The following is a 26,377-nucleotide window of genomic DNA, read 5'->3' on the forward strand; positions in this document are numbered from 1 at the left end:
AGCTGACATTTTCCACACAGACTCGTTGTGCGTGACAATTTATTTTCGTGAAAATTTTTTCCCAAAATTTTACACTTTTTAGGACAAAAAATATATTTAATTACCAATTGCTTAATGGTGCAATGCAATCTGACCCATAGGTGGCAGACATCTCAAGCCAGAGGACGAGAGGGCTCTAGCCGCCACGCATATAAAGGATTTATAGTGAAAAACTTTGTTTTTACGGGTTATGCTTGTTTCATTTGCTATACAGCCAGATAATACGACAAATCGCTAACCTTAAACACCCAATCGTTCATAAAAGTTGAAGGCAGTATAGTACTATAGTAATAGAGCAAGTGCAGAATCACTGAACCTGGAATCGATAGCTTGAAAGCGTTTAGCGCGGGGCCCCTGAAAGTGCGGGGTTTGTAGCGTATGCAGCCACTTTCGCGACTCGGATCATCCGGCACTAACGTTGGGCCCTAAGTACCCCGAATTAGCTGATTTCACATCGTGATAGACGGTGAGCCACGGGCTAAAGCGGGTTCCGTGAGTGACCACGGAGACGAGGGTAGAAGGCGACACGAGACGGCAAGACGGTCGTGCGCGTGTGTTTCAAGTTCAAGTTCAAGTTCATTATTAGTTTTTTTCGGTAAAGTCACGTAGGTAAAAAAACTCCACCTTCTCCAACCATTATATAAACGGAGTGGTAGCTTCTGCAATCTCTCATTTACTTGATACAGCTGTCGTGGCTGTGACGGTACCACCTGAAGACGGAAGCTTGTGTTGCCTCCGAAACGTCGTGATTTTTATTTTATTTTACTTTTTAATGTTTTTTACCTACGTGACTTTACCGAAAAAACCTAAGAATATGAATCATTGCAGTCACGAAAGCTTCAAATCTAGAATTCATTTATTAGGTATAGCCCTGTGAGCCATTCGGCTCTTGAATCGGGTGCAACCGCAACAAACAAAAAAACAAAAACATGAACAAGAAAACATCTTAAAGTAAATATGTGACTATGTGCAAACAGAAAATCCAAGAAAAGACAGCAAAATATTGCAGAAAAAACACCGTACACCAACACTGTGCAAAAATCCCAGTGGGATGCAAGTCAAACAACAACAACCACAAGACAACTTAGATTAAGGCCATCAGTCTTACTCCGTACTACAACAAACAAACATGGTCAAACCAGTAAACTTTTCGAAATCACCAAAATAAAGCCACGAAAGCCATGAAAGCCATGAAACAGTGTGAATGCGTCTGTCCGAGACCCACAACGTCGCAACCTCCTGACTTTGGACGTTCACTCCACGAAGACGCGGGCGGTAACCACGAACCGAACCAGAAAGCCAACGGGCCGCAGATGCGCACGTCCCCCCCATGCGTTGATGGGCAATAAGACGAGATAGAGGAGTGCAACTGGGGCCACGCAACCCAAACTATGGGCCGTCCATAAATGACGTCACGCACCTGGGGGGGGGGGGTAGGGTCAGACATTTGTGACGATGTGTGACGAGGGGGGGGGGGTTGAGAAATGTAGCGTCACATCACAATGCGCAACTTTAAATAAATATAGACAACACGTTCTACTTAATTAAATAGACTTTTTAATAAATATTTTCTCCTACAACATTAGAGTGCAGCGCCACATTAAATACGCACTACAATGACAATAGTTTAAAGCGATTTGAAGCATGTTTTTTTTGGGGGGGGGGGGGGGCACAGCCTTGTGACGTCATATTTGAGAGGGGGGGCTTCTGACTTGTTGTGACGCCGTGTGACGAGGGGGGGGGGGTCTAAAATCGTCCAAAATCGCGTGACGTCATTTATGGACGACCCCTAAGGTCTGAATTGGTCTCTAATAAAGTAGGCGCTGATAAGGGGTTGACAGGTATGTTAATGTATTAATATACATTGCAATGGATATCCATTACCAGTCACCCTTCGACACTTCACGTGGCCTCAAAGTGCACCTAGCCTGGCACAAGCGCCGCGGTGTTGTAAGCACGTGTCAGGATATTCCCCCTCCCCCCCCACCGTCCCCACGTGGTGTTGTAAGCACGTGGTGTTGGTCACGTGGTGTTGTAAGCACGTGGTGTTGGTCACGTGTGGTGACATCACGCTCAACAGGAAGTGTGGGTCTGGCAGCTCAGCGTCGGCTTGCGCGCCGCCGGTGAGGAGGGGGTGAGGAGGGTGAGGGGGGTGAGGGGGTGAGGGGGTGGGGGTGAGGGGGGTGAGGGTGAGGGGGGTGAGGGTGAGGGGGGTGAGGGTGAGGGGGGTGAGGGGGGTGAGGGTGAGGGGGGTGAGGGGGGTGAGGGTGAGGGGGGTGAGGGTGAGGGGGGTGAGGGTGAGGGGGGTGGTGAGGGTGAGGGGGGTGGGGGTGAGGGGGGTGAGGGGTGAGGGGGTGGGGTGAGGGGGTGGGGGTGAGGGGGGTGAGGGGTGAGGGGGGTGAGGGTGAGGGGGAGGGTGAGGAGGGGGTGAGGGGGGTGAGGGGGGGTGGGGGGGGTGAGGGGGTGAGGGTGAGGGGGGTGAGGGTGAGGGGGTGAGGGTGAGGGGGTGTGAGGGTGAGGGGGGTGAGGGTGAGGGGGGTGAGGGGGTGAGGGGGTGGGGGTGAGGGGGGTGAGGGTGAGGGGGGTGGGGGTGAGGGTGATGGGGGTGAGGGGGTGAGGGTGAGGGGTGGGGTGAGGGGGGTGAGGGTGAGGGGGGTGAGGGGTGAGGGGGTGAGGGTGAGGGGGTGAGGGTGAGGGGGGTGAGGGTGAGGGGGTGAGGGGGGTGAGGGGTGAGGGGGTGAGGGTGAGGGGTGAGGGGGTGGGGGAGGGGGGTGAGGGTGAGGGGGGTGAGGGTGAGGGGGGTGAGGGTGAGGGGGTGAGGGTGAGGGGGGTGAGGGTGAGGGGGGGTGAGGGTGAGGGGGGTGGGGGTGAGGGGGGGGTGAGGGGTGAGGGGAGGGGGTGAGGGTGAGGGGGAGGGTGAGGGGGGGTGAGGGGTGGGGGTGAGGGGGTGGAGGGTGAGGGGGTGAGGGTGATGGGGTGAGGGTGAGGGGGGGGTGAGGAGGGGTGAGGGGGTGAGGGGGTGAGGGTGAGGGGGGTGAGGGTGAGGGGGGGTGAGGGTGAGGGGGGGTGAGGGGGGGGGTGAGGGGGTGAGGTGAGGGGGGTGAGGGTGAGGGGGGGTGAGGGGGGGTGAGGGTGAGGGGGGGGAGTGAGGAGGGGTGAGGGGGGTGAGGGGGGTGAGGGTGAGGGGGGGAGTGAGGAGGGGTGTGAGGGGGGGTGAGGGGGGTGCACGGGTCGAGGGGGTGAGGTGGTGAGGGTGGTGAGGGTGGTGAGGGTGGTGAGGGTGAGGGGGGTGAGGGTGGAGGGGGGGGGGTGAGGAGGGGGTGAGGGGTAGGGGGTGAGGGTGGTGAGGGGGTTAGGGGGGTGAGGGGTGAGGGGGGGTGAGGAGGGGGGTGAGGGGTGAGGGGGAGGTGAGGAGGGGTGAGGGGGTGAGGGGTGGGGGGTGAGGAGGGTGAAGGGGGTGGAGGGGTGAGGGGTGCAGGTTGAGGAGGGTGAGGGGTGGTGAGAGGGGGTGAGGGAGGGTGAGGAGGGGTGAAGGGGGGGTAGGGGTAGGGGGAGGGGGGATCGGGGGGTGAGGGGGAGGGGGGTGAGAGGGGTGAGGGTGAGGGGGTGAGGGATGGGGGGTGAGAGGGGGTGGAAGGGGGGTCGGGGTGAGGAGGGTGTAGGATGGGGGTGAGGGGAGGGGGGGGTGAGGAGGGGGTGAGGGTGAGGGTGAGGGGTGAGGGGGTGAGGTGAGGGGGGTGAGGAGGGTGAGGGGGGTGAGGAGGGTGAGGAGGGGGGTGAGGAGGGGGGTGAGGGGGGTGAGGGGGGTGAGGGTGAGGGGGGTGAGGGGGGTGAGGGTGAGGGGGGTGAGAGTGTGAAGGGGGTGAGGAGGGTGAGGATGGGGGTGAGGGGGGTGAGGAGGGGGGTGAGGGGGGGGGTGAGGGGGGGGGTGAGGGGGTGAGGGTGTGAAGGGGGTGAGGAGGGTGAGGAGGGCGGTGAGGGTGAAGATTATTCTGGTGAGGCGAATCAAACTGCTACCGAACACTGCTGCTGCATTGTCTGATGTTGCTGTCAAATGCCGTTGACCAATGAGTAGTAGTGATGTGATAGTGCGTTGACAGACATCGCCTTACAATAACAATCATTATACTACTACTAATAACAATCATGGTTATCGGTGACAGATACTCGGGGCCAGCACGGCTCTCTTGTTTAGTGACCCGTGCCAGCACGGCTCTCTTGGTTAGTGACCCGTGCCAGCACGGCTCTCTTGTTTAGTGTCCCAGGCCAGCACGGGTCTCTCTTGTTTAGTGACCTGTGCCAGCACGGCTCTCTTGGTTAGTGACCTGTGCCAGCACGGCTCTCTTGGTTAGTGACCCGTGCCAGCACGGCTCTCTTGTTTAGTGACCCAGGCCAGCACGGGTCTCTCTTGTTTAGTGACCTGTGCCAGCACGGCTCTCTTGTTTAGTGACCCGTGCCAGCACGGCTCTCTTGGTTAGTGACCCGTGCCAGCACGGCTCTCTTGTTTAGTGTCCCAGGCCAGCACGGGTCTCTCTTGTTTAGTGACCTGTGCCAGCACGGCTCTCTTGTTTAGTGACCTGTGCCAGCACGGCTCTCTTGGTTAGTGACCCGTGCCAGCACGGCTCTCTTGTTTAGTGACCCAGGCCAGCACGGGTCTCTCTTGTTTAGTGACCTGTGCCAGCACGGCTCTCTTGTTTAGTGACCTGTGCCAGCACGGCTCTCTTGGTTAGTGACCCGTGCCAGCACGGCTCTCTTGTTTAGTGACCCAGGCCAGCACGGGTCTCTCTTGTTTAGTGACCTGTGCCAGCACGGCTCTCTTGGTTAGTGACCCGTGCCAGCACGGCTCTCTTGTTTAGTGACCTGTGCCAGCACGGCTCTCTTGTTTAGTGACCCGTGCCAGCATGGCTCTCTTGTTTAGTGACCCGAGCCAGCACGGCTCCCAGCGGTCACGGAAACACCGGCTGAATACGCCTCGAGTGCTCGGTGAAAGCGACGAAGGCAACGTTCTTTCCACCCCAGCAGCAGCAGCAGAGAGTTCGTTGTGGGCTGATGCCGCCACTTTGTCTGTCTCTCCAGGTGGCGTCATGGCAGACGCCTGTCCGATCATCAGCTCGGTGCAGAAGCTGGTGCTGTACGAAACTCGCGCGGTGAGCGGTGGACCACGTCCCGTCATCATCGGCCTTGTGTTGTCTCGCGACGTGCAGTAGGGGGCCGTCCATAAATGACGTCACGCACCTGGGGGGGGGGGTCAGACATTTGTGACCATGTGTGACGAGGAAGGGGGGCGTTTGAGAAATGTGACGTCACATCAAAATGCGCAACTTTAAATGAAAACGGACAACACGTTCTACTTAATTAAATATACTTTGTAATAAATGTTTTCTTCTACAACATCAGAGTGCAGCGGCACATTAAATACACACTATAATGACAATAGTTTAAAGCGATTTGAAGCATGTTTTATTTTTTGGGGAGGTGGGCAGAGCTTTGTGACGTCATATTTGAGGGGGGGGGTCTGACTTTTTGTGATGCCGTGTGACGAGGGGGGGTGTGTCAAGAATCGTCCAAAATCGCGTGACGTCATTTATGGACGGCCCCTAGACTCGAAGAGACACACACACACACACACTAGGTTCCAATGCCAACTCCACTAGGTGCAGATCAAATGTCGGACTGAGTATAACAAGATCGCTGTGACTGTCTTCAGAGTTCTTCGTGGGCTGGTGCCTGAGTTAATTACTCCACACGTCAACTCTTCACACAAAGACAAAGATCCCACATATAGCCTTGGCAAACTGTTGGGGCAAGTGCTGATTGCGATCGCCTATGAAGGGCGGCACGGCACACGAGGGGGTGGGTGGTCAGCACCACGCCCGCCCGCCTTTGTCTCCCACGTGGCGATGTTTACACACCGCATCAGGTACTCACTGAGTCGATCTAGGGGAGGCCCGTGACCGGTTCAGATAATCGTCACTGGTGTTGGCCTTGAGCGGGAATTGAACTCGGCTCGCTGGGTTCGTAGCAGGGGCGGTTTCTTCATTAGGGCGATTGGGCGACGCACCACCAATGTCATTCAACCACAGAGTCACGCTAGCCGTCACTGCAGCCTCTGGATATAGTCCAATCAGCGTCATGTCACGTTCTGTGGAGTACCGCCTCTTTTTGGGCGATTTCACTCCGGCTGAGAATCGCCCCGAGTGGCCCTATAGACTTACATTGAAAGATGTTTTTTTTCGAACGGCGGGCGCTCCAATGCATTCTCTATGGCTTCCGGGAGGGCTCGCCCTAACGTGCTTACGTCATCATACGTGCTAACGTCATCATACGTAAGCACGTTTCATCCAACAATATAATTTATCGCCACCAAGTGGAATCTTTAATAGAATAAACTTGAGTGGTTTGTTTTAATAGTGAGTATAGAAACAAACAAGATGTATTGTAAGAATCACTTTATTTTTCATTAATATTAAAGAAGTGAAGTTGCCTTTACATGCTTAAGCTGTTAATTTATCCATTGCATGGGTGGACCTTATCCTTATCAATCATCCAGACATTTGCCCCCCCTGAGAGATTTTGCAGGAGCCGCCACTGGTTCGTAGTGCAGCGTAGCGCTAACCGCTACACCATTGCTTCCCACTTCGCACAAAGACAAATATCCCCCGTATAGCCTTAACATAATGGTGGGGCAAGTGCTGTTAGCGAGCACCTCTGAAACTATTACCACACACATCACACTTTTCTCCCTGCAAGACCCCCTTTGCTCTGCAAATCTAAATCTCCTGGAAAAGCCTAAACCTTATTTTAATTACTGTATTTTTTAAATGTATAATGCACATATTTGTTTTTCTCTCAAAATCGAAAGTTTATTTAAAAGTTTCTGGAAATGCAGCTGCAAAAGAGATAGTATATAATTGAAGACTGTATTGTATAATTGACAGGTACCTGGCCACGAATTGAACCTGGGAAAGTGCAATTGTAGCACGGGGTATAGCAAGTGCCACGCTTTCCTTTGCACATTCATGCACAAACACACAGACACAATACCGTGTACAGTCGTGCACAGACACGCGGGGGCATTTGAACGTGTGTTAGTAGAACACACAGACTGCAGACTGAGTTTGAGGAAAACAGACGTAGGACATTGAAAACAAAACACGGACACGTGGCAGAATTTGCTGGGCCGGATTAACGTTGCGGCAAGAAACCGATGCTGTCCGAGAGCCGCGTTGGTATGTTGCGTTGACAGGCGCGGTGGGACTCGGTTTGTTTCAGAGGTTCTTCCTCGTGGGCTCCAACGACGCAGGTTCCAAGTTCCGAGTGCTCAAGATTGACCGCACTGAGCCACGTGAGCTGAGCCTCAGTGATGACAAGGTGCCTTTCATGTACTCAGCACGTGTGTTCCCTCCCCGTGCACTGCGTACTTTTCATGTGTGTATCCTCCCTGTGTACTGTGTACTCTGTTGGTGCTAAACAGTTCAGAATATGTGTGTGTTCCCTCCCTGTGTACTGCGTACTCTACACTAATGTTCCCTCCCTGTGTATTATGTACTCTACACGCGTGTTCTCTCCCTGTGTACTATGTACTCTACACGCGTGTTCTCTCCCTGTGTACTATGTACTCTACACGTGTGTTCTCTCCCTGTGTACTATGTACTCTACACGCGTGTTCTCTCCCTGTGTACTATGTACTCTACACGTGTGTTCTCTCCCCGTGTACTGCGTATTCTACACGCGTGTTCACTCTCTGTGTACTGTGTACTCTACACGTGTGTTCTCTCCCTGTGTACTGTGTACTCTACACGTGTTCTCTCCCTGTGTACTGCGTACTCTACACGCGTGTTCCCTCCCCGTGCACTGTGTACTCTACACGTGTTCTCTCCCTGTGTACTGCGTACTCTACACGCGTGTTCTCTCCCTGTGTACTATGTACTCTACACGTGTTCTCTCCCTGTGTACTGCGTACTCTACACGCGTGTTCTCTCCCTGTGTACTATGTACTCTACACGTGTGTTCTCTCCCCGTGTACTGCGTATTCTACACGCGTGTTCTCTCCCTGTGTACTGTGTACTCTACACGTGTGTTCTCTCCCTGTGTACTGTGTACTCTACACGTGTTCTCTCCCTGTGTACTGCGTACTCTACACGCGTGTTCCCTCCCCGTGCACTGTGTACTCTACACGTGTGTTCCCTCCCTGTGTACTGCGTACTCTCCACGTGTTCTCTCCCTGTGTACTGTGTACTCTACACGTGTGGTTCTCTCCCCGTGTGTTGTGTACTCTTCATGTGTTCCCCTCCCCGTGTACTGCGTACCTTACACGTGTGATCCTGCTCCCCGTGTACTGCGTACCTTACACGTGTGATCCCGCTCTCTGTGTATTGCGTACTCTTCATGTGTTCCCCTCCCTGTGTACTGCGTACCCTACACGTGTTGATCCCTCGGTGTGTCCTGCACACCCTGTGACATGTGTTCCCCGCTTGTGTGACTGTGCACACACACGTGACCTATTTGCTTGCTGTATAAATGCTGCCTCCTCACGCGCCGTGCACATGCCAGTGAACGTCGTGCGCATTTTGACCTCCGTCAACCCGCTGAGCGGCAAAATGCATATTGAACGTAATAAAATAATTCTCACGACATTTCGGCCACAACAAAACGCTGTCTTTCCGACAGACCTGTTCTTCACCCGAGGACGGCTGCTTGCGTTGTGGCTGAAGCGTCGTGAGAATAATTGTATTATGTTTAATTTTTATTATTTTATTATTTCCCTTCTACGTGACTTTACCGAAAGAACCAAGAAGATGAATTGATAACCTTTCAAATGAACCCTGGGGCCTGAGTGCAGAGCAGCTTGTGCAGTTGCCAAGGTTAAATAAAGTCAACCGATAATTCGTAATAAATATTAACAAATGTATATTAATGTTTCGATTTAAAGCTTTCGTGACTGCAGGGATTCATCTTCTTGGTTCTTTCGGTAAAGTCACGTAGAAGGGAAGTAATAAAATAATAAAAATGTTTTATAAATAATAAAAATGTTTTATTTTTATTATTTTATTACTTCCCTTCTACGTGACTTTACCGAAAGAACCAAGAAAATGCATATTGTGTCCAGTGTTTTGAGTTTCACATCGGATGCAGTGGCCCCACACGTTCATGTGGATTTGTAATGCTGGCAGCTGTTCGAAAATATCTACGATGCTCACTGTACCACTCCAGCATGTCGCCAGACTTCAATAGACGTGGTCCGTGCTGCGTTCCCATGAACGCACAGAGCCCGGTGGTGGGCCTAGCTCATGACGCAGGCGAGTGAGCTCTGCCTGCATTTTTACATGCCATGTAGCTTGCTGCGTGATCTGCTCAGTGGCTCATTTTGCCAGCGGGGCTGCCTACTAAATGGAGATTGATTCAGATTGTGAAAATGCTAAATTCGTTGCACGCTGTTCAGTTGATTTGCTTATTTATACATTTTCATAATTTTTACAAAAATTTGTTTTATATATACGGGGCACTGTTTTACCCACCCACGTTATTTCGAAGGACACTGACGCTCGCTGTTGCGTGGGATCTTCTTGGTTCTTTCGGTAAAGTCACGTAGAAGAGAAATAATAAAATAATAAAAATAAAGCATAATAAAATAATGTCTTCCCGACAGACCTGTTCTTCACCTGAGGACGGCTGCTTGCATTGTGGCCGAAACGTCGTGAGAATTATTTTATTATGTTTTATTTTTATTATTTTATTATTTCCCTTCTACGTGACTTTACCGAAAGAACCAAGAAGATGAATCCTTGCAGTCACGAAAGCTTTCAATCTAAATGTTGTGTGTGACCTGTGCTTGATGCAGCACGTGTATAGCGAGGCAGAGGTGCGTGATCTGTTGGGCCGCCTCGACCTGGGCAACCGTGCTCGCTCCGGCGCGAGAGGGCCCCTCCTCGGCCTCCCGGGCCTTTCTCGTGCCACAACTGCGCACGGCATCGTCGGTAAGACTCGGCGCTACGGTAGCGAGCATTTACCCGTGTGTGTCTTGCGTCGTTCGCCGTGTTGCTAGCCGAGTTGTAGTTGCGTTGGCGCTCTGCTGTGCGATGTTCAGTGCGTTGTGTTGTGCTGCATCGGTTTGCTGTGTTGGGAGCTGCATTGCGGTGTGTTTCGTTATGCACCGTGTGCCGTGGTGAGTGCTTTACTGGGATCGTGTTCCACAGTTGTGTGCTGCATTGTGCGTTGCCTCCTTAAGGGTTTGTGCGCTTCCTGGAGGGCTACTACATGGTGCTCATTACTAAGCGTCGCAAGGTGGCCGATATCGGGGGCCACAGCATCTACAAGATTGAGGACACCGTGATGACGTACATCCCCCACGAATCTGTGCGCGTCAGCCACCCAGATGAAGCCAGGTACCTTTGGATTCCTCCTTTTTTTATTCAAGCGCCAAACCCCCCCCCCCCCTCTCCCACGTCTATAACCGAGTCGAAAGCTGTCTTTCATTTTTCGATTTAAAGCTTTCGTGACTGCAGGGATTCATATTATTGGTTCTTTCGGTAAAGTCACGTAGAAGGGAAATAATAAAATAATAATAAATTAACCAATTAAATTATCATGACGATTCAATTGCAACACAAGCAATCATCATCAGGTGTGAAACCCACAGCAAGAAATTTTATTTTATTATATCCCTTCTACGTGACTTTACCGAAAGAACCAAGAAGATGAATCTGTAAACTACTACAGGGAAGAAAAACAATTGACACCGGATGTCATTGAATCTATAAGCCTGTGTGGAGCTTTAATGTTTGGTATAATTAAATGTATTACATTAGGAGTGTTACTCTCTGCTTTAAAAAAAATATCAAACACTTGTGGTTTGGCGCCAAGAGCGCTTTCACTGAGCTTATGGAATGTCAGCTGTGCAGTGGGTGAAACTTGTGACGCGTTATTCAATGGGTGTTCTCACACACGACTTCACTTTTCTTGCACACGTGCGGATAATCGGTTTCTCTGAATCGGGTCAAATCACGAGTATAGTTCGGTTTTCACACCATTAAGCGCAAGGCTATCACGTAGGCACTGTGCTTCACGTAGTCTGCAGTAGTTTTGCGGTAGGGGAGAGCGAGGTTACATTTTCACCATGTCGACACACAATGGCCTACTCTTTGAATGACATCGCGGGATCTTTACCAGCCACTGTGAAGCGGACAATGTTTGTTTTATGGTTACTATGCTCGAACTATTAACCAGGGCGGCCCGTGGGATCCTAAACCGCGAACCTCTAACAAACCGCTGAGCCGCGTCACTAAGATCTACCCACCCCAGGTGGCACCATCAAGCAAAGCGTCTGGTCTGGTCTGGTCCCATGGACTCAGTACAGCTGCAGGAAGCATGGTCATGCTCTGAGCAGAGTTTGCGATGCTCAGATTGGGAGTGTTTCATCCAGGAATAGAATCGCTAACATGGTTCTTGCTGTGTTTCAGATATGTGAAGATTTTCCAAAATGTGGACCTCTCAAGCAACTTCTATTTTAGGTAATGCACTTACTTGTATGTAGACAACAAGGACATAGTTTACAAATACAACGGTAAATAAGAGTAACAGATTCTAAATCTTGCTCATGACTTCAGCATTACTGTATTTTATGTCAGGATATGCAGTGCCTTTTTTGACTGTGCACTGCAATGGCTTATTGAGAAAGGCACCCTTTCTTATTGTATTGTTAATTACGGCTGTTTGCCAGTGATATGAAAGCTCCCACAATACCTCGTGAATAATGACCACGGCTACTGATTTTCTGTAACAGCTCCTGCGTGTCGTCTTCTTCACCACAGCTACAGCTACAACCTCACGCACTCGCTCCAGTACAATCTTACAATGTTGGGTACGGCGCTAGACACCCCCCCCTCCACATCCGCAACCCAAGCGTCCGTCCTCCCACTGAGCCACCGCGCCCCGCCCAGCAGCTTTGACATCTTCGAGGAAGAGGGGTTGGCCCCACACCACTCGCATGGTACGGGGAGTCACTCACTCCATATGACACGGGGTGTGTCACTTCCCCAGTGTCCGTCGTTGTGTGCTGTGTCACCTCGCCAGCGCCCGTCGCTTTGTGCTGTGTCACTTCCCCAGCGTCCGTCGCTGTGTGCTGTGTCACTTCCCCAGCGTCTGTCGCTGTGTGGTGTGTCACCTCGCCAGCGTCCGTCGCTGTGTGCTGTGTCACCTCACCAGCGTCCTTCCCTGTGTGGTGTGTCACCTCGCCAGCGTCCGTCCCTGTGTGCTGTGTCACCTCGCCAGCGTCCTTCCCTGTGTGGTGTGTCACCTCGCCAGCGTCCGTCGCTGTGTGCTGTCACCTCACCAGCGTCCTTCCCTGTGTGCTGTGTCACTTCCCCAGCGTCCGTCGCTGTGTGCTGTGTCACCTCCCCAGCATCCGTCCCTGTGTGGTGTGTCACCTCGCCAGCGTCCGTCGTTGTGTGCTGTGTCACTTCCCCAGCGTCCGTCGCTGTGTGCTGTGTCACCTCCCCAGCATCCGTCCCTGTGTGGTGTGTCACCTCGCCAGCGTCCGTCGTTGTGTGCTGTGTCACCTCCCCAGCGTCCATCGCTGTGTGCTGTGTCACCTCCCCAGCGTCCGTCGCTGTGTGCTGTGTCACCTCACCAGCGTCCGTCGCTGTGTGCTGTGTCACCTCCCCAGCGTCCGTCGTTGTGTGCTGTGTCACCTCGCCAGCGTCTGTCGCTGTGTGGTGTGTCACTTCCCCAGCGTCCGTCGTTGTGTGGTGTGTCACTTCCCCAGCGTCCGTCGTTGTGTGCTGTGTCACCTCCCCAGCGCCCGTCGCTGTGTGGTGTGTCACTTCCCCAGCGTCCATCGCTGTGTGGTGTGTCACCTCCCCAGCGTCCGTCGTTGTGTGCTGTGTCACCTCCCCAGCGCCCGTCGCTGTGTGGTGTGTCACCTCCCCAGCGTCCGTCGCTGTGTGGTGTGTCCCTTCTTCAGCGTCCGTCCCTGTGTGGTGTGTGTCATCTCGTCAGCGTCCTTCCCCGTGTGGTGTGTGTCACTGTGTGCTGTGTCACCTCGTCAGCGTCCGTCCCCGTGTGCTGTGTGTCACCTCGCCACATCCTTCCCCGTGTGGTGTGTGTCACTGTGTGGGGTGCGCAGGCAGCAGGTCCGGCGTGCGCTGCGCTTCGTGCAAGAAGTATGTGTGGAACAGTTTTCTGCTCGAGACCTTCCAAGGGAGCGTCCATCCAGATTGGGTCCTGCACATCACACATGGATTTTGTGCACAATCCAGTATCCTGTCCTAACCCCGTGCCTCTCCCCTCCAATCAATCGATAGAGTCTCCTGTGGAACTTCAACGGCATGTCGAGCACTGTGCGGCGCTTGTGTCCGAGCATTTTGTAAGCGTAACCGGCCAAGTGGCTTGGTGGTACAATGAGCAGGTCGCAATCGGAAGGCTGCAAGTTAATATCCTGGTTGGGAGTTGACTCAGCTCATCTGACCTCCAAAATCAGTACCACTTGGTTGTCCTATGGATAGGCACGCTCCCGCCACAGGAATGTGGAATTTCCATTACTTGCTCAGGGCTCTAAACTGGAGATGAACACCACATGAATGTTGATATGAGCACGGAGTCACTTTTGTGACGAGACGGTGTGGGGGAGTGGAATTAGCACGGTCGGCTACGTACGGTGCAAAGGAAGTTCACCGTTTGTGTGGCAGGTGTAAGTCGTGCAGAGACTTTGTGTGTTTCCCTTGATCTCCGACCTTCAGAGCTCGTCGTGTACGGACGGCCAGTCTACATAACCCTCATCGCGCGCCGCTCTGCTCGCTTTGCCGGGACAAGATTTCTCAAGAGGGGAGCAAACTCCGAGGTGCCGGAAATTTCCACTACGTCGCGTCTAATCGTTCGCCGACTCGTTTAAGCCGCTCCGCGGAAGCCGTGCGCCGCGGTGACACCTGTGATGGCGACAATTTTGTCACCGCACCAGGGGGATGTGGCGAACGAGGTGGAGACGGAGCAGATCGTGCAGGACGCCTCGGTGATGACCTTCGCCCACGGCCGCTTCTCCTCCTACGTGCAGCTGCGTGGCTCCGTGCCGCTGCACTGGTCCCAGGATATCTCCTCCATGATCCCCAAGCCACCCATCACGCGTGCGTCCTGCCCGTGCACTTGCTCTTCGCTGCCCGCATCTTGTCCCCGGCGATGACTTGCCGCAGTTTTCAAGAGAAACGCATCAAACCGCGAGATGTGTTTTGTGGGCATTTGGTCGTCAGCTCGCCCGATGAGCTAAAGCGACGATGATTGGCGAGTTTTAAAACCGGTTGCGTCCATGGGACGATCTGTTTGGCTGTGTCCGGTCATGGAGGTTTCTTAATGACACAGATGCGGTCATGAGATCATTTGGAGGTCTAACCCAAAATCAATTACCCATCATGATAATGACTTGAAAAAACCTACGTTATTAATCTTCTTGGTTCTTTCGGTAAAGTCCGGAGAAGGGAAATAATAAAAATAAAACAATAAAATAATATATGATTTTGTTATGCTTTATTTTTTATTAATAAAATATTATTTTACAGTGATACCTCGGTTCACGAACTTATTTCGTGAAATGACTCTGGTCGTGAACGAATTGGTCGTGAACGGAGGCACATTTTCCCATAGGGTTCAATGTAAATCCGGTTAATCCGTTCTGACCTTTTTTTTTGGTTTTTGAAGCACAAAAATATGAAACAAATGACAATACACATTGCTGTAGTACTGCATAACCCTCCGGAAATGAGAGACCACATTATCATTCATGAGATTTAACACTCTGTTCGTGACAGCTATGTTGGGGTGGTGCTTTTCAAAAAAGTCATGGCACTCATTCCATTTCTGCATAATGGATTTTTCAAGGAGAGATCGTTTCGGGGGGCTGTGGTCAACGCTGACGAAAATACGTGGAAAAAAATCCATCGCTCGGGGTTTTTTTATTTTTAGGTGAAGAGGGATGACTGTCACAGCTGGCGCATGTGTGCCTCTCCGCTCATTCCGGGGTGCGCGCGCGTGCATGCGCGTGCGCGCGTGCGTGCGTCCGCGCGCGCGTGTAGCCTGCGCGTGAAGGGCAGAAGAGGCGGGCGCACCACGTGTCGCGAGCCCACGAGGAGGAGGAGGAGGAGGCGGGTACTCCCTCGGCTGATTTTGCATTGCTCACTCCCGTTACAATAAATCACGACCATGTGACAGCCTGAAATTAGCATAAAAATGGGCGCGGTTCCTGTTCGTGAACCGAAGCGGAGTTCGTGAACCGAAGCATATTTTTATGAAATTTTCTGGTCGTGAACCGAGTTGTTCGTGAACCGAACCGTTCGTGAACCGAGGTATCACTGTATTAGACTTTATTTTTATTATTTTATTATTTCCCTTATACGTGACTTTACCGAAAGAACCAAGAGGATGAATCCCTGCAGTCACGAAAGCTTTATATCAAAATCTACGTTATTAAGTTATGTCAACTGTGATTGCTGCTGTTGCTGTTTTTTTAAAGCAAATATCCAATGCTAGCTGCTGTCTTGCCCTTGTTTCCCAGTGGATCAGGCAGACCCGTACATGCTGGTGGCCGGGCTGCATTTTGATCAGATGCTGCAGCGATTTGGTTCCCCCATCGTCATCCTCAACCTGGTCAAGGTGATCCTGGAGGCATTTCGTGCGCAGAGCACCGTACACCTCGTACATGCCGTGGCAGTGCCATGTACAAGGCACACCTGTGCCAGGAGATGTACTAAACTAAAAAAACATATTTATTTTAGCAGGTGAGGCCCACTGAGTTGTATAGCTTTTTTCAGAAACGACCTGGCCACAAATGAAGTCGCTGAGCATGTGGAAATTTACAGTAGCCAACACTCTAAACGCATGTTTCTAAATGCGGAGGGAAAGCCCGGAAGACCACGGGGAGAACATTCAAGCTCCAAATAGACAGGCGTCAGGGTCGGGATCGAACTCATGACCTCCTGTAGACCAGGCGAGCTAGTTAACATCTGGCCACCGTGTGCGTGTGCATGGAACCCAGCAAACCCCAGTCTGCTTTACACTCACGACCAGTAACAAAAGTGGCGGATATTTGAATCGATCCTAGGCCTCTTCTATGTCAACTCAGCCTTAAATTAATACCTGGTTTGGTGTGCCATCAACTCTGGGGAGGCGAAGCTTGTTGGACGTAGTTCTGGCCACCCACCCCCTCGCGTGCCGTGCCTGCCTTCGTATGTGCTCGCTTACAGCACTTGTCCCAAAATTCTGTTAAGGCTATACAGGGGGTCTTTGTATATTTATAGAGGTGCGTGTGTGTGTGGTGTAGCATCATGTGTAAGTGCACATGTATGCATCTGTGTGTGTGTGGGGAGCGGTGGCGTAGTGGTTAGCGCTCAGCGCTACGAACCCGGGGACCCGAGTTCGATTCCCGCTCAAGTCCAACACCAGTGACGATTATCTGAATCGGTTCTGGGCCTCCCCTAGGTTCTACTCGGCCTCAAATGAGTAAACATCGCCACTAGGGAGAGAAAGGCGGCCGGGCGTGGTGCTGGCCACCCACCCCCTCGTGTGCCGTTCCGGCTTTCATAGGCGCTTGCAAACAGCACTTCCCCCGACAGTCTGTTAAGGCTATACGGGGGATCTTTGTCTTTGCATGCTGGTGTGCGTGCGTCCTTTGCTTGTGCGAGAAGCGTCACGAGAAGCGTCGCCATGAGAGCCTGCTGAGCGAGGAGCTGCTGGCGGCCGTCGGCTACCTGAACCTCTTCCTCCCCCCTGAGCACCACATCCACTATATCGCGTGGGACATGGCCAAGTACAGCAAGAGGTGGAGGCCACGCGCACGGCTCGCACCCGACAGCTTTTACGAGCTTCTTGGTTCTTTCGGTAAAGTCACGTAGAATGGAAATAATAAAATAATAATATAATTCTCACGACGTTTCGGCCACAGCGCAAGCAGTCGTCCTCAGGTGAAGACCAGGTCTGTCGGGGAGACAGCGTCTGTCTTATTTTATTATTTTATTCTTTCCATTCTACGTGACTTTACCGAAAGAACCAAGAAGATGAATCCCCGCAGTCACGAAAGCTTTAAATCAGCTTTTACGATGTGTACGGGGCGCACACACCGACTCGTGCGCCCGGTTGTGGTCGTGTTCGTTGCGGCGATCGTTGTGGATGTGCTGCTTAGGTTTGTTTTTTGTCGATGTTTTTGTTGTGTGCTGCAGGAAGCATGTGAACGTGCTGGACAAGCTGAGTGACATTGCGGAGGGAGTTCTCAGGAAGACGGGTTTCTTCATGAACAAGCGGAGCTACTATTGCAACGCTCTGCACCTCGAGGAGAGGTGAGGGACAACCAGGGATACACCCGGCACCTGGTGGAGGAGGTGAGTCTCGTGGGGTTAGTGTTTAACTGCGTCTCTGAATCTCTGTGTGTGTGTGTCGGTGAGCAGATTGGATGAGATCGGGGGACTAAGGATGGCTGGTCGACAGTTACAGGTGCTCGCTCATAACCCTGTTGTCAGCTCTGTACACCACATTGAGAGAGCAGTGGAGCAATTGGAAATGTACAACACGTGAGCACGTGGTGCTGGATTTATTGTTGCATCGCAAGATCACGGGAGGTGGTGGCGGTGGCATGGGGAGGGCTTCATCCGGCTGTGGATTAATCATGACTGTTGATGATAAGATAAGGACATGCTGTGGATAGTGTTGGCAATGACAGTAAACTGAAAGCTATATATTGGAGTATTTTATGCTAGTTTTGTGTGTGTGCGTTTTTTGTGTGTGTGCGTTTTTTATGCAAGTTTTCAAACGTTTTCTATCAAGGCATGCGCAAAGTAATATAGTGTTATCGTGTGTGAACAGACAGGAGTACTACGGACTAACTGCGTCGACTGTCTGGACCGCACCAACACTGCACAGTTCATGGTTGGAAAGTGTGCGCTCGCATATCAGCTGTACGCTCTGGGAGTGCTCGGCAGTCCACAGCTGGAGCTTGACACCGACGCTGCCAGGTATGGAGTGCACGCACGGGCTACCATGCACATGCGCACAGCTACGTATGGAACCCTGAACACACTGCACACAAATCTTGACTCAAAGCTTTCGTGACTGCAGGAATTCGTATTCTTTGGGTCTTTCGGTGAAGCTACGTGGATAGAAAAATAACAAAATTATCACGGCGTTTCGATCGCAACACAAGCAATCGTCAGCAGGTGAAAAAATATAGTGAGAGAGCTGCCTGATGACGATTGCTTGTGTTGCAAATCGAAACGTCATGATAATTTTATTATTGTTCTATCTACGTGGCTTTACCGAAAGACCCAAAGAACACTGCGCACACTTTGAGTGCATACACCTACACGCATGTGTACATAGCATCTGCGGCTATGGGTTGGCATTTTCAAGATCAAGATGTCAACACACCTCTGCAACGCTCTCCGCCGCTGCAGATCCTGCAGCTGCTGCACAGTTGGCAACGAGACCTTCAGGATCTGCGCTAATAGTATCCCAGCGCCTGCTCTTAGGTCTTTCCCTTGGTCAACGGACTCGTGGAGACCATATTCTTGGGTTTTTTCGGTAAAGTCACGTAGGTAAAAAATTTAATTAAAATAAAATAAAAATCACGACGTTTCGGAGGCAACACAAGCCTCCGTCTTCAGGTGGAACCGTCACAGCACGCTCGCTGTATCAAGTAAATGGAGACCACTCCACAACCACTGCTGCCTCATCATATCTTCCAAGCTATGCTAGTGTAATTATTTATTTTAACTTGGAAAACTTGCCTTGGAAAACATCATAGGCAGGTGGGCCCCTGCCTATGATGTTTATTTTGTTTCCTTATGTTGTTGAACTTCATCAGCAGCATTGCATGTGGGAATGAACAGGAGTGCCCAAAGAAATCCCACACGCTGAGAAAAGGGCGGATACTCAAAGCTGCCGCAGCCTGCCATAAATCTGCTCACCATAGCACCAATGGCTCCAGTCTCGCGTGATCCAACTCGCTGGATTAAGGGCACATGCCTTAAGACGTCCTAATTCTTAGTCTTGCGCTCAGGTTAGCAATGACATCTAGCACAGCAAAGATGTCTCAATTGTGACCTCAAGTTGGATGCTGTTCTAAAGAGCAAGGCAGTATGCGAGCGAAGTGTTCGCACACAAACAGCACCAACCACGTCACCACATCGCAGAGATCATATCCACTCTGGTCATACACCCTGCATTGAGATTTGGGCATACAATTGAGGTTTTGTGCTTATAATAATCATACATTTCTTCACCTGAGGACGGCTGCTTGCGTTGTGGCCGAAACGTCGTGAGAATTATTTTATTATGTTTTATTTTTATTATTTTATTATTTCCCTTTTACGTGACTTTACCGACAGAACCAAGAAGATGAATCTCTGCAGTCACGAAAGCTTTAAATCGAAATTTAATCGTAAATAATTACATTTATATAGCGCTTTTAATCAAGGAGCTCAAAGCTTTGCACAGGACACAGCAGTAGCAGACACTCAGCATAAAAATTATATTATAAATACATTACAAAAATAATTTACTAAATTAACTAAAAATGTCATAAGCGGAAGCATATAAATGTGACCAGCATGTGCACACAACTGTCGCCTGTGCATTGAGACGTTCCTTGTGGCTATTGGATGTTGTCGTGTTACAGGATACTGGAGGAGTTGTACGAAGACCATGGTGACACGCTGGCCCTGCAGTACGGAGGCTCCCAGCTGGTGCACCGTGTCAAGACTTACCGCAAGCTGACGCCGTGGACCTCACACTCGCGGGACATCATGCAGACGCTCTCCCGCTACTACAGCAACGCCTTTTCAGGCAATGCCAATCGCAATGCACACGGCTAGACGCTTTTCAGGCAATGCCAATCGCAATGCACATGGCTAGACGCTTCGCCGTGCGTGTGGGGCCTGCTTTGCATTCATGTGCATGTGCCCTGCAGGAGTATATGATGCATACCTGTCAACCCCTTATCAGTTGCCCTACCTTATTACAGACCAATTCAGACCTTATTGGTCACCCCGTGCTCTTGTAAATCTCAACGTTCATCCTACAAAAATATTTTTTGTGCCCGTATTGAAACGGCTGCATGCCGTGTGGACCTGAAAACTCAATTTCCCTGTACAAGAATACAGGTAAACCGTATGGGATGACAGGTATGTGATGCTAATCAATGAAAAATGTTCTCGCAAACTGGACTTTAGACCATGTATGTGATATTTTTTGGCTCCTCGTTAGACTGATACACAACTGTGTGGTTGTGCGTGTACGAAATGACCGACGATGCATTGCGCGCGATCCACCCACGTGACTGCTGCAGCCACGAGTAGCATCGCGACGCGCTGCAATCCACGACTGCAAATCGTTTCGTACTCTTCGCGTGCGTGGACTCGCATACGGGTTGTGTTCGTGACCCGACCCCCCCACCCCTCTCCCCCGCTGCGCAGACGCTGAGAAGCAGGATGCAATGAACCTGTTCCTGGGGATGTTTGTGCCTCGGGATGGGAGGCTGCATCTGTGGGAGCTCACGACGGATTACTACCTCCACCACACGGATGCCACCCGCCTCCCTTCCGCGCTGCGCAGGTGTGTGCCCTTCCGTCCGCTGAATCCGCATGTTGAATCGTTGAAGCGGATAGGTGAACTCTGCAAATGGGGAGGATTCTATTCTAGATTTGAAGCTTTCGTGACTGCAAGAATTCATACTCTCAGTTCTTTCGGTAAAGTCACGTAGGTAAAAAAAATTTGAAATTCAAATTAATAAAAATAAAATAATAAAATCACTGATTTTATTCTTTTATTTTAATGAAGTCACGTAATTAAGTCACATAGGTAAAAATCAAATAATAAAATCACTGATTTTATTATTTTATTTTAATTTTAATTTCATTTTTTTACCTACGTGACTTTACTGAAAGAACTGAGAGTATGGGGAGGATTCTAGTCGATTTTGTCCACGATTCTCACGGCCTGGGTCTTGTGCAGACTGTCGAATTAGATTTCCTGTTGTGCGCCCCAATCCCACGGCATTTTCTCCTGTATGCGTCCATCGTGTGTGTGTGTTTCCTCCGTCTCGGCTGATTTTCAGTCGCAGGATCTATCCATCTTCTTGGTTCTTTCGGTAAAGTCACGTAGAAGGGAAGTAATAAAATAATGAAAATAAAACATAATAAAATAATTCTCACGACGTTTCGGCCACAACGCAAGCAGCCGTCCTCAGGTGGAGAACAGGTCTGTCGGGGAGACATTCAGACGCTGTCTCCCCGAAGGACCTGGTCTTCACCTGAGGACGACTGCTTGCGTTGTGGCCGAAACGTCGTGAGAATTATTGTATTATGTTTCATCTTTATTATTTTATTACTTCCCTTCTACGTGACTTTACCGAAAGAACCAAGAAGATGAATCCCTGCAGTCACGAAAGCTTTAAATCGAAAGGATCTGTCCATTCATAGGGATGTATTCTCGTCACAAATTTCCAGCTGATGTTCACTTGCTTTTATTTGTAGTGATTTGCGGTGTTTCCTGTCTCTCCTGTTAGTCCCACAAGATGCAATTTCACATTTCGTCTCAAGACTGCGGCTATGCAGTCTTGCGTGCCCTATTGGAGGCGGCTGCTCATGACATCGGCGTATGCTTCGATTTAAAACTTTCGTGACTGCAGGGATTCATCTTCTTGGTTCTTTCGGTAAAGTCACGTAGAAGGGAAGTAATAAAATAATAATAATAATACAAATTCAGACGCTGTCTTCTCGACAGACCTGTTTCTTCACCTGAGGACGGCTGCTTGCATTGTGGCCGAAACGTCGTGAGAATTATTTTATTATGTTTTATTTTTATTATTTTATTACTTCCCTTCTACGTGACTTTACCGAAAGAACCAAGAATATCGGCGTATGCGTTGGCACCGGTTGGCAGGGACACGTCCTTGTGACAGAGAGCTCTTTGGAGTCTAGGCACACTGAACACGTGCCACAAGCCAATGAATTGGATGTCATTCCCTTAAGGGATTAAATGGACCCCCGTTCCCTACAGGTTTGGTGGCACACCCCTGTAATTCTACACTGTGGAGGTGAGGGTTGGTGGAAAGGGAAACATGTTGCGCGACTTCCTTTGTGGGCATCAAGGTACAATATCCTGGCTCGCGAAGCCGAATGGAGTATAGCAAAGTGTTGACCGATGTCATCTGTCCAGTGTGGAACGATGCAATGCCCCGATCCACAAATATACGAAGGAGACGTCACAGCGATGATCTGCTATTCTAGATTTGAAGCTTTCGTGACTGCAAGGATTCATTATTATTTATTTCTATAATTATTTATATTATTTATTATTTATTTTATTTTTTACCTACGTGACTTTACCGAAAAAACCTAAGAAGATGATACGCTACTCTGCTGCACCAGCTGACATGGTTGTCTGGCTTGAGCCACCTTAATGTGAATTTGTAGTTGTTGATCTGCATCTACATCGGCCATACGAAAAGAGGATATGTCCCTTCTGTATGGAATGGAGTGTTGCCCTCTTGCATGTGTGGGTTTTCTCCGAGTCCTCCGGTTTCCTTCCGCATGTATGAAGACTCACTAATTGGTTGAAAACATCTTATTATGTAGAGAACTGCAGAGCAAGTGTTGGTGTTGCCTGGAAACCTTTCAGCTTGGTCTGTGGTTCCTCTGCGCCCGTGAGACCCAATCTGTATGAATGACGCTGCATCAAGTTAATCATGACAATCATTAGATTATGTATGTGACAGATGCGAAGGTGTGTTAGCACTAGAAAAGAGTGAATTTTATGTTAGATCCCACAGCCGAAATGGTAGAAGATGTTAACGCAGTGTGATAGTCTTAATACAGGGTTTTACATCACTTCTGTTGTGCGTTACACAGACCCTGCACGTATTAGTAATAATATGAGTAATATTTTCCCAGAACATGTCACTGAGTCTCAAGACAATTGTTCAGGAGGTTTCTGTGTTTGGTTGTTTGGCCACTTCCTTTAAGGAATGTTTGCCTTGTGGGAGGAAACCATATACAGTAGACTTTCGTGTAAGAATAATTTTTACCCTTTCTGGCAACAAAACAGGTGTTAAGATTTTGATTTAAAGCTTTCGTGACTGCAGGGATTCATATTCTTGGTTCTTTCGGTAAAGTCACGTAGAAGGGAAATAATAAAATAATTAAAATGAAACTAAAATTCTCACGACGTTTCGATTGCAACACACAAAGCGCAATCATCGTCAGGTGTGAAAACCACAGCAAGAACATTTTTTTTGCAAGAACATTTTCTTGCTGAATATGAATCCCTGCAGTCACGAAAGCTTAAAATTGAAACCTCTAAAAACAGTTAATTCGTCGTTATTCTCGGACATGTGTGTATTGCAAGTCACGTGCTTAAACCGAGAGAAAATATGCGGCTCCGGTTAATCCGAAATGCACGTGATCGCCTCTACAGTGCAGTAGTTGCCATACCTTTACAACAGTGGAGGCGGTTTGATTGATGTTGATTGGCGTGGCTCTGCTATCCACTTCGTGGAGCCGAGTTGTCTGCGTGGGCAAATATGTTTTTTGGCATCGAGATCCGTGGAACATTTATATTTTTGGATTATCCGGAGATTTTGAATTATCCGCGGCCGTCCTCCCCGTCATTAGCACGGATAATCGAGAGTTATCCTGGATACTCAAAAGCTCAGCACAGATAATTCCATCTCCTGGCCACCGTGTGTGTAGCTTAAGCCTGCAACAGCTGGTACTCCCAGAAACTAGGATTTTCAATCCGCTCAGCTCCCGAGATCCGGCGGGAACGGGCGCGTTCAGCGAAATGTGCGTGTTTCTGTGGCAGCTACACCCGCTGGTGGTCTCCGGTGCTACTCTCATGTCTTCCACTGCCCTACGTTCCACGTGAGTCTCCCCCGCTCGTCGCCGGCATTTCGGGAAGCTGAGAGTTGGTTTCGTGGGGTAAGATCAACATCATTGGATCCTGATTTGCCAGTAAAAATATGATAATTGTTTTTTTACCCTTCTATCTGGCGTCATCTGGTTGCAACCCATGTGAGACTAGGCTCTAAGGAAAGCTGTCTCGGGTGTGGACCAATCAACTTCAAGGACAGTGCACATTATCAGAGTTGTGTTTTTGTTTGCATTGTGACTGCAGGTATTGTGGTCCATGTAAACATGACTCCTTGTAAAAAAGGTGTCAGTTTTGCTGCCAGATAGAAGGGTAAAAAACCAATTATAAGATCAACATGTTTTTGTGGCCAAAGTCGTCAAAGTCCGCCATCCCTACTACACACGAAATTGCCAACGCTCTCTCTCCTCTCTGCCAGATCCCTCAGCTGCTGCGCAGTATGCTGACACACAGCCATCTCAAAGATCTGCCCTCGCAGTAATCCCGCCTTCCATAGCCTTAGGTCTTCCCTTTGTCGCCACACCTGTGGATACCACTCCAATGTCTGTGTTGGCAATTTTCCATCCCTCATCTTTCATGCGTCCCACCCAGTGCGGCCTATATTGCATAATTACATTTACAACAATTCTGGATTTATATCTTGCCACAACATTGCTAGCATCCATCTCGGCCACCCGAGGTCAATTGTAAGAAACGTTTTTTTTAGGTTCCTATGAGACCAGCTCTCTGATCCATACCGTACTATTCCTGTTTAAAATATTATTGTATTTATACTCAAACGCGTTATTCTGTTTTTTTATTCGAAAGCCCATCAAAAATATGCCCTTACAAAGCAATGTCTCTTGACCTCCTGCGTTAACGCATCTCTCCTCCTCCCGTAACTTACAGCTCTTCTGCAGGATGCCCACTTCTAGCTACCAGTAGCAATTTCGTCTTTGGAGACCCCAGTCTCCAGCCGCAGTGCCTAACACCGCCGGCATTGGACAATTGGGGTGAATCTGTGCAGATCACTTGAGGATTTGCGTAAAGTGCCATTTTCATTCCGTTTTAATAAAAGGCACAGTTACAAGAATCGGTGCGTGGATTAACTGGGTAATTAAAAGACACATAAAGCAGTGCCGAAGAAGAAATATTTTAGCCATGGGACCTTTTTGCCAGTATAAAAAATTCCGAAAAATACGAATAGGTTTGGGGCCGTCCATAAATGACGTCACGCACCTAGTGGGGTGGGGGGGGGGGGGTCAGACATTTGTGACGATGTGTGACGAGGGGGGGGGGTTTGAGAAATGTGACGTCACATCAAAATGCGCAACTTTAAATAAATATAGACAACACGTTCTACTTAATTAAATAGACTTTTTAATAAATGTTTTTTCCTACAGCATCAGAGTGCAGCGCCACATTAAATACGCACTACAATGACAATAGTTTAAAGCGATTTGAAGCATGTTTTATTTTCAAAATGGAAATATGGTTTTGGGGGGAGGGGGTGGGCAGAGCTTTATGACGTCATATTTGAGGGGGGGAGGTCTGACTTTTTGTGACGCCGTGTGACGAGGGGGGCCCGTTTTACGCTTTCTGGCAATAAAACAGGAGATGTTAAGATGCTCAAACACCACCTAGACACCTTTTGCAAGGCAACTGTGAACATCTGTAAACAAACATGTCCTGATAATATCTGCATTGTCTTTGTACTGTTGGCCTTTTGGTGATCTCTGGTCTAACGCTGGTGAGACAAGGCCATGAACAAGACTGTCTCTGGTGTAGGACAATCAGTTTCAAAGACAGTGCATATATTATATCAGAGCGTGTTCGTTTGCATGTTTTGTGTGGTTAATGTAGATTTCATGCCTTGCAAAAGGTTTCTATTTGGTGTTTAAACATCTTAACATCTCCTGTTTTATTGCCAGAAAGCGTAAAAGCTATTCGTATTTTTCGTAATTTTTGATACTGGCAAAAAGGTCCCATGGCTAAAATGTTTCTTCTTAGGCACTGCTTAACGTGGCTTTTCATTACCCAGTTAATGCACGCACCGATTCCTGACTCTGTGCCAGAAAGAAATACTTTCATCGGTGTACATTGATCAACTTTGATGAGAAACATGAACATTGATCGAAAATATTTATTGACGGCTGTAAAATGGTGCAAAGAACCATGGAGAGGTAAAATTTGTCAAAACTAAGAGCAGCTGCGGGGACGATAGGGGGGTGGGGGGGGGGGTTGAATTGAACTGACGTAAGATAATTGACGTTGAGCCCGATCTCCTGCAGGTGCAGGACAAGAGACGGGTAATCAGCCCGCGGGGTCCGATTGCCTGGGCGAAGGCGCCGAGGAGGAGGATGAGGAGACGGACGTTTACACCGAGTTCTTCCAGCCTCATCAGCTGACCTGCCTCGAAGAAACCTTCGCCTTCACGATGCCTTGCTCCACCCGGTGAGTG

The 26,377-nt window shown here is 49.7% G+C and overlaps 1 protein-coding gene across 3 annotated transcripts in view; it reads left to right on the forward strand.

Annotated features, from left to right (window-relative positions):
• The first annotated feature begins 2,073 nt into the window (after window positions 1-2,073).
• Window positions 2,074-26,377, forward strand: part of FIG4 (FIG4 phosphoinositide 5-phosphatase) — a 32,194-nt gene continuing 7,890 nt past the window's right edge. For 2 of the 3 annotated variants that reach the window (XM_061571056.1, XM_061571062.1), the window contains exons 1-19: window positions 2,074-2,162; window positions 5,116-5,186; window positions 7,312-7,410; window positions 9,881-10,016; window positions 10,268-10,424; window positions 11,499-11,549; window positions 11,850-12,028; window positions 13,163-13,294; window positions 13,776-13,876; window positions 13,994-14,156; window positions 15,578-15,675; window positions 16,707-16,840; window positions 17,238-17,354; window positions 17,463-17,508; window positions 17,878-18,026; window positions 19,688-19,854; window positions 20,484-20,622; window positions 23,872-23,930; window positions 26,208-26,370. In XM_061571056.1, the coding sequence (XP_061427040.1) occupies window positions 5,124-5,186; window positions 7,312-7,410; window positions 9,881-10,016; window positions 10,268-10,424; window positions 11,499-11,549; window positions 11,850-12,028; window positions 13,163-13,294; window positions 13,776-13,876; window positions 13,994-14,156; window positions 15,578-15,675; window positions 16,707-16,840; window positions 17,238-17,354; window positions 17,463-17,508; window positions 17,878-18,026; window positions 19,688-19,854; window positions 20,484-20,622; window positions 23,872-23,930; window positions 26,208-26,370 (2,153 nt within the window). In that variant the 5' untranslated portion in view covers window positions 2,074-2,162; window positions 5,116-5,123. The remainder of the gene's footprint in view (window positions 2,163-5,115; window positions 5,187-7,311; window positions 7,411-9,880; window positions 10,017-10,267; window positions 10,425-11,498; window positions 11,550-11,849; window positions 12,029-13,162; window positions 13,295-13,775; window positions 13,877-13,993; window positions 14,157-15,577; window positions 15,676-16,706; window positions 16,841-17,237; window positions 17,355-17,462; window positions 17,509-17,877; window positions 18,027-19,687; window positions 19,855-20,483; window positions 20,623-23,871; window positions 23,931-26,207; window positions 26,371-26,377) is intronic. The other variant, XM_061571061.1, reaches the window with a different exon arrangement.

This window comes from Lethenteron reissneri, chromosome 6 (assembly GCF_015708825.2).
Source record: "Lethenteron reissneri isolate LAM-NWPU_2019-01 chromosome 6, ASM1570882v1, whole genome shotgun sequence".
Lineage (NCBI taxonomy): Eukaryota > Metazoa > Chordata > Hyperoartia > Petromyzontiformes > Petromyzontidae > Lethenteron > Lethenteron reissneri.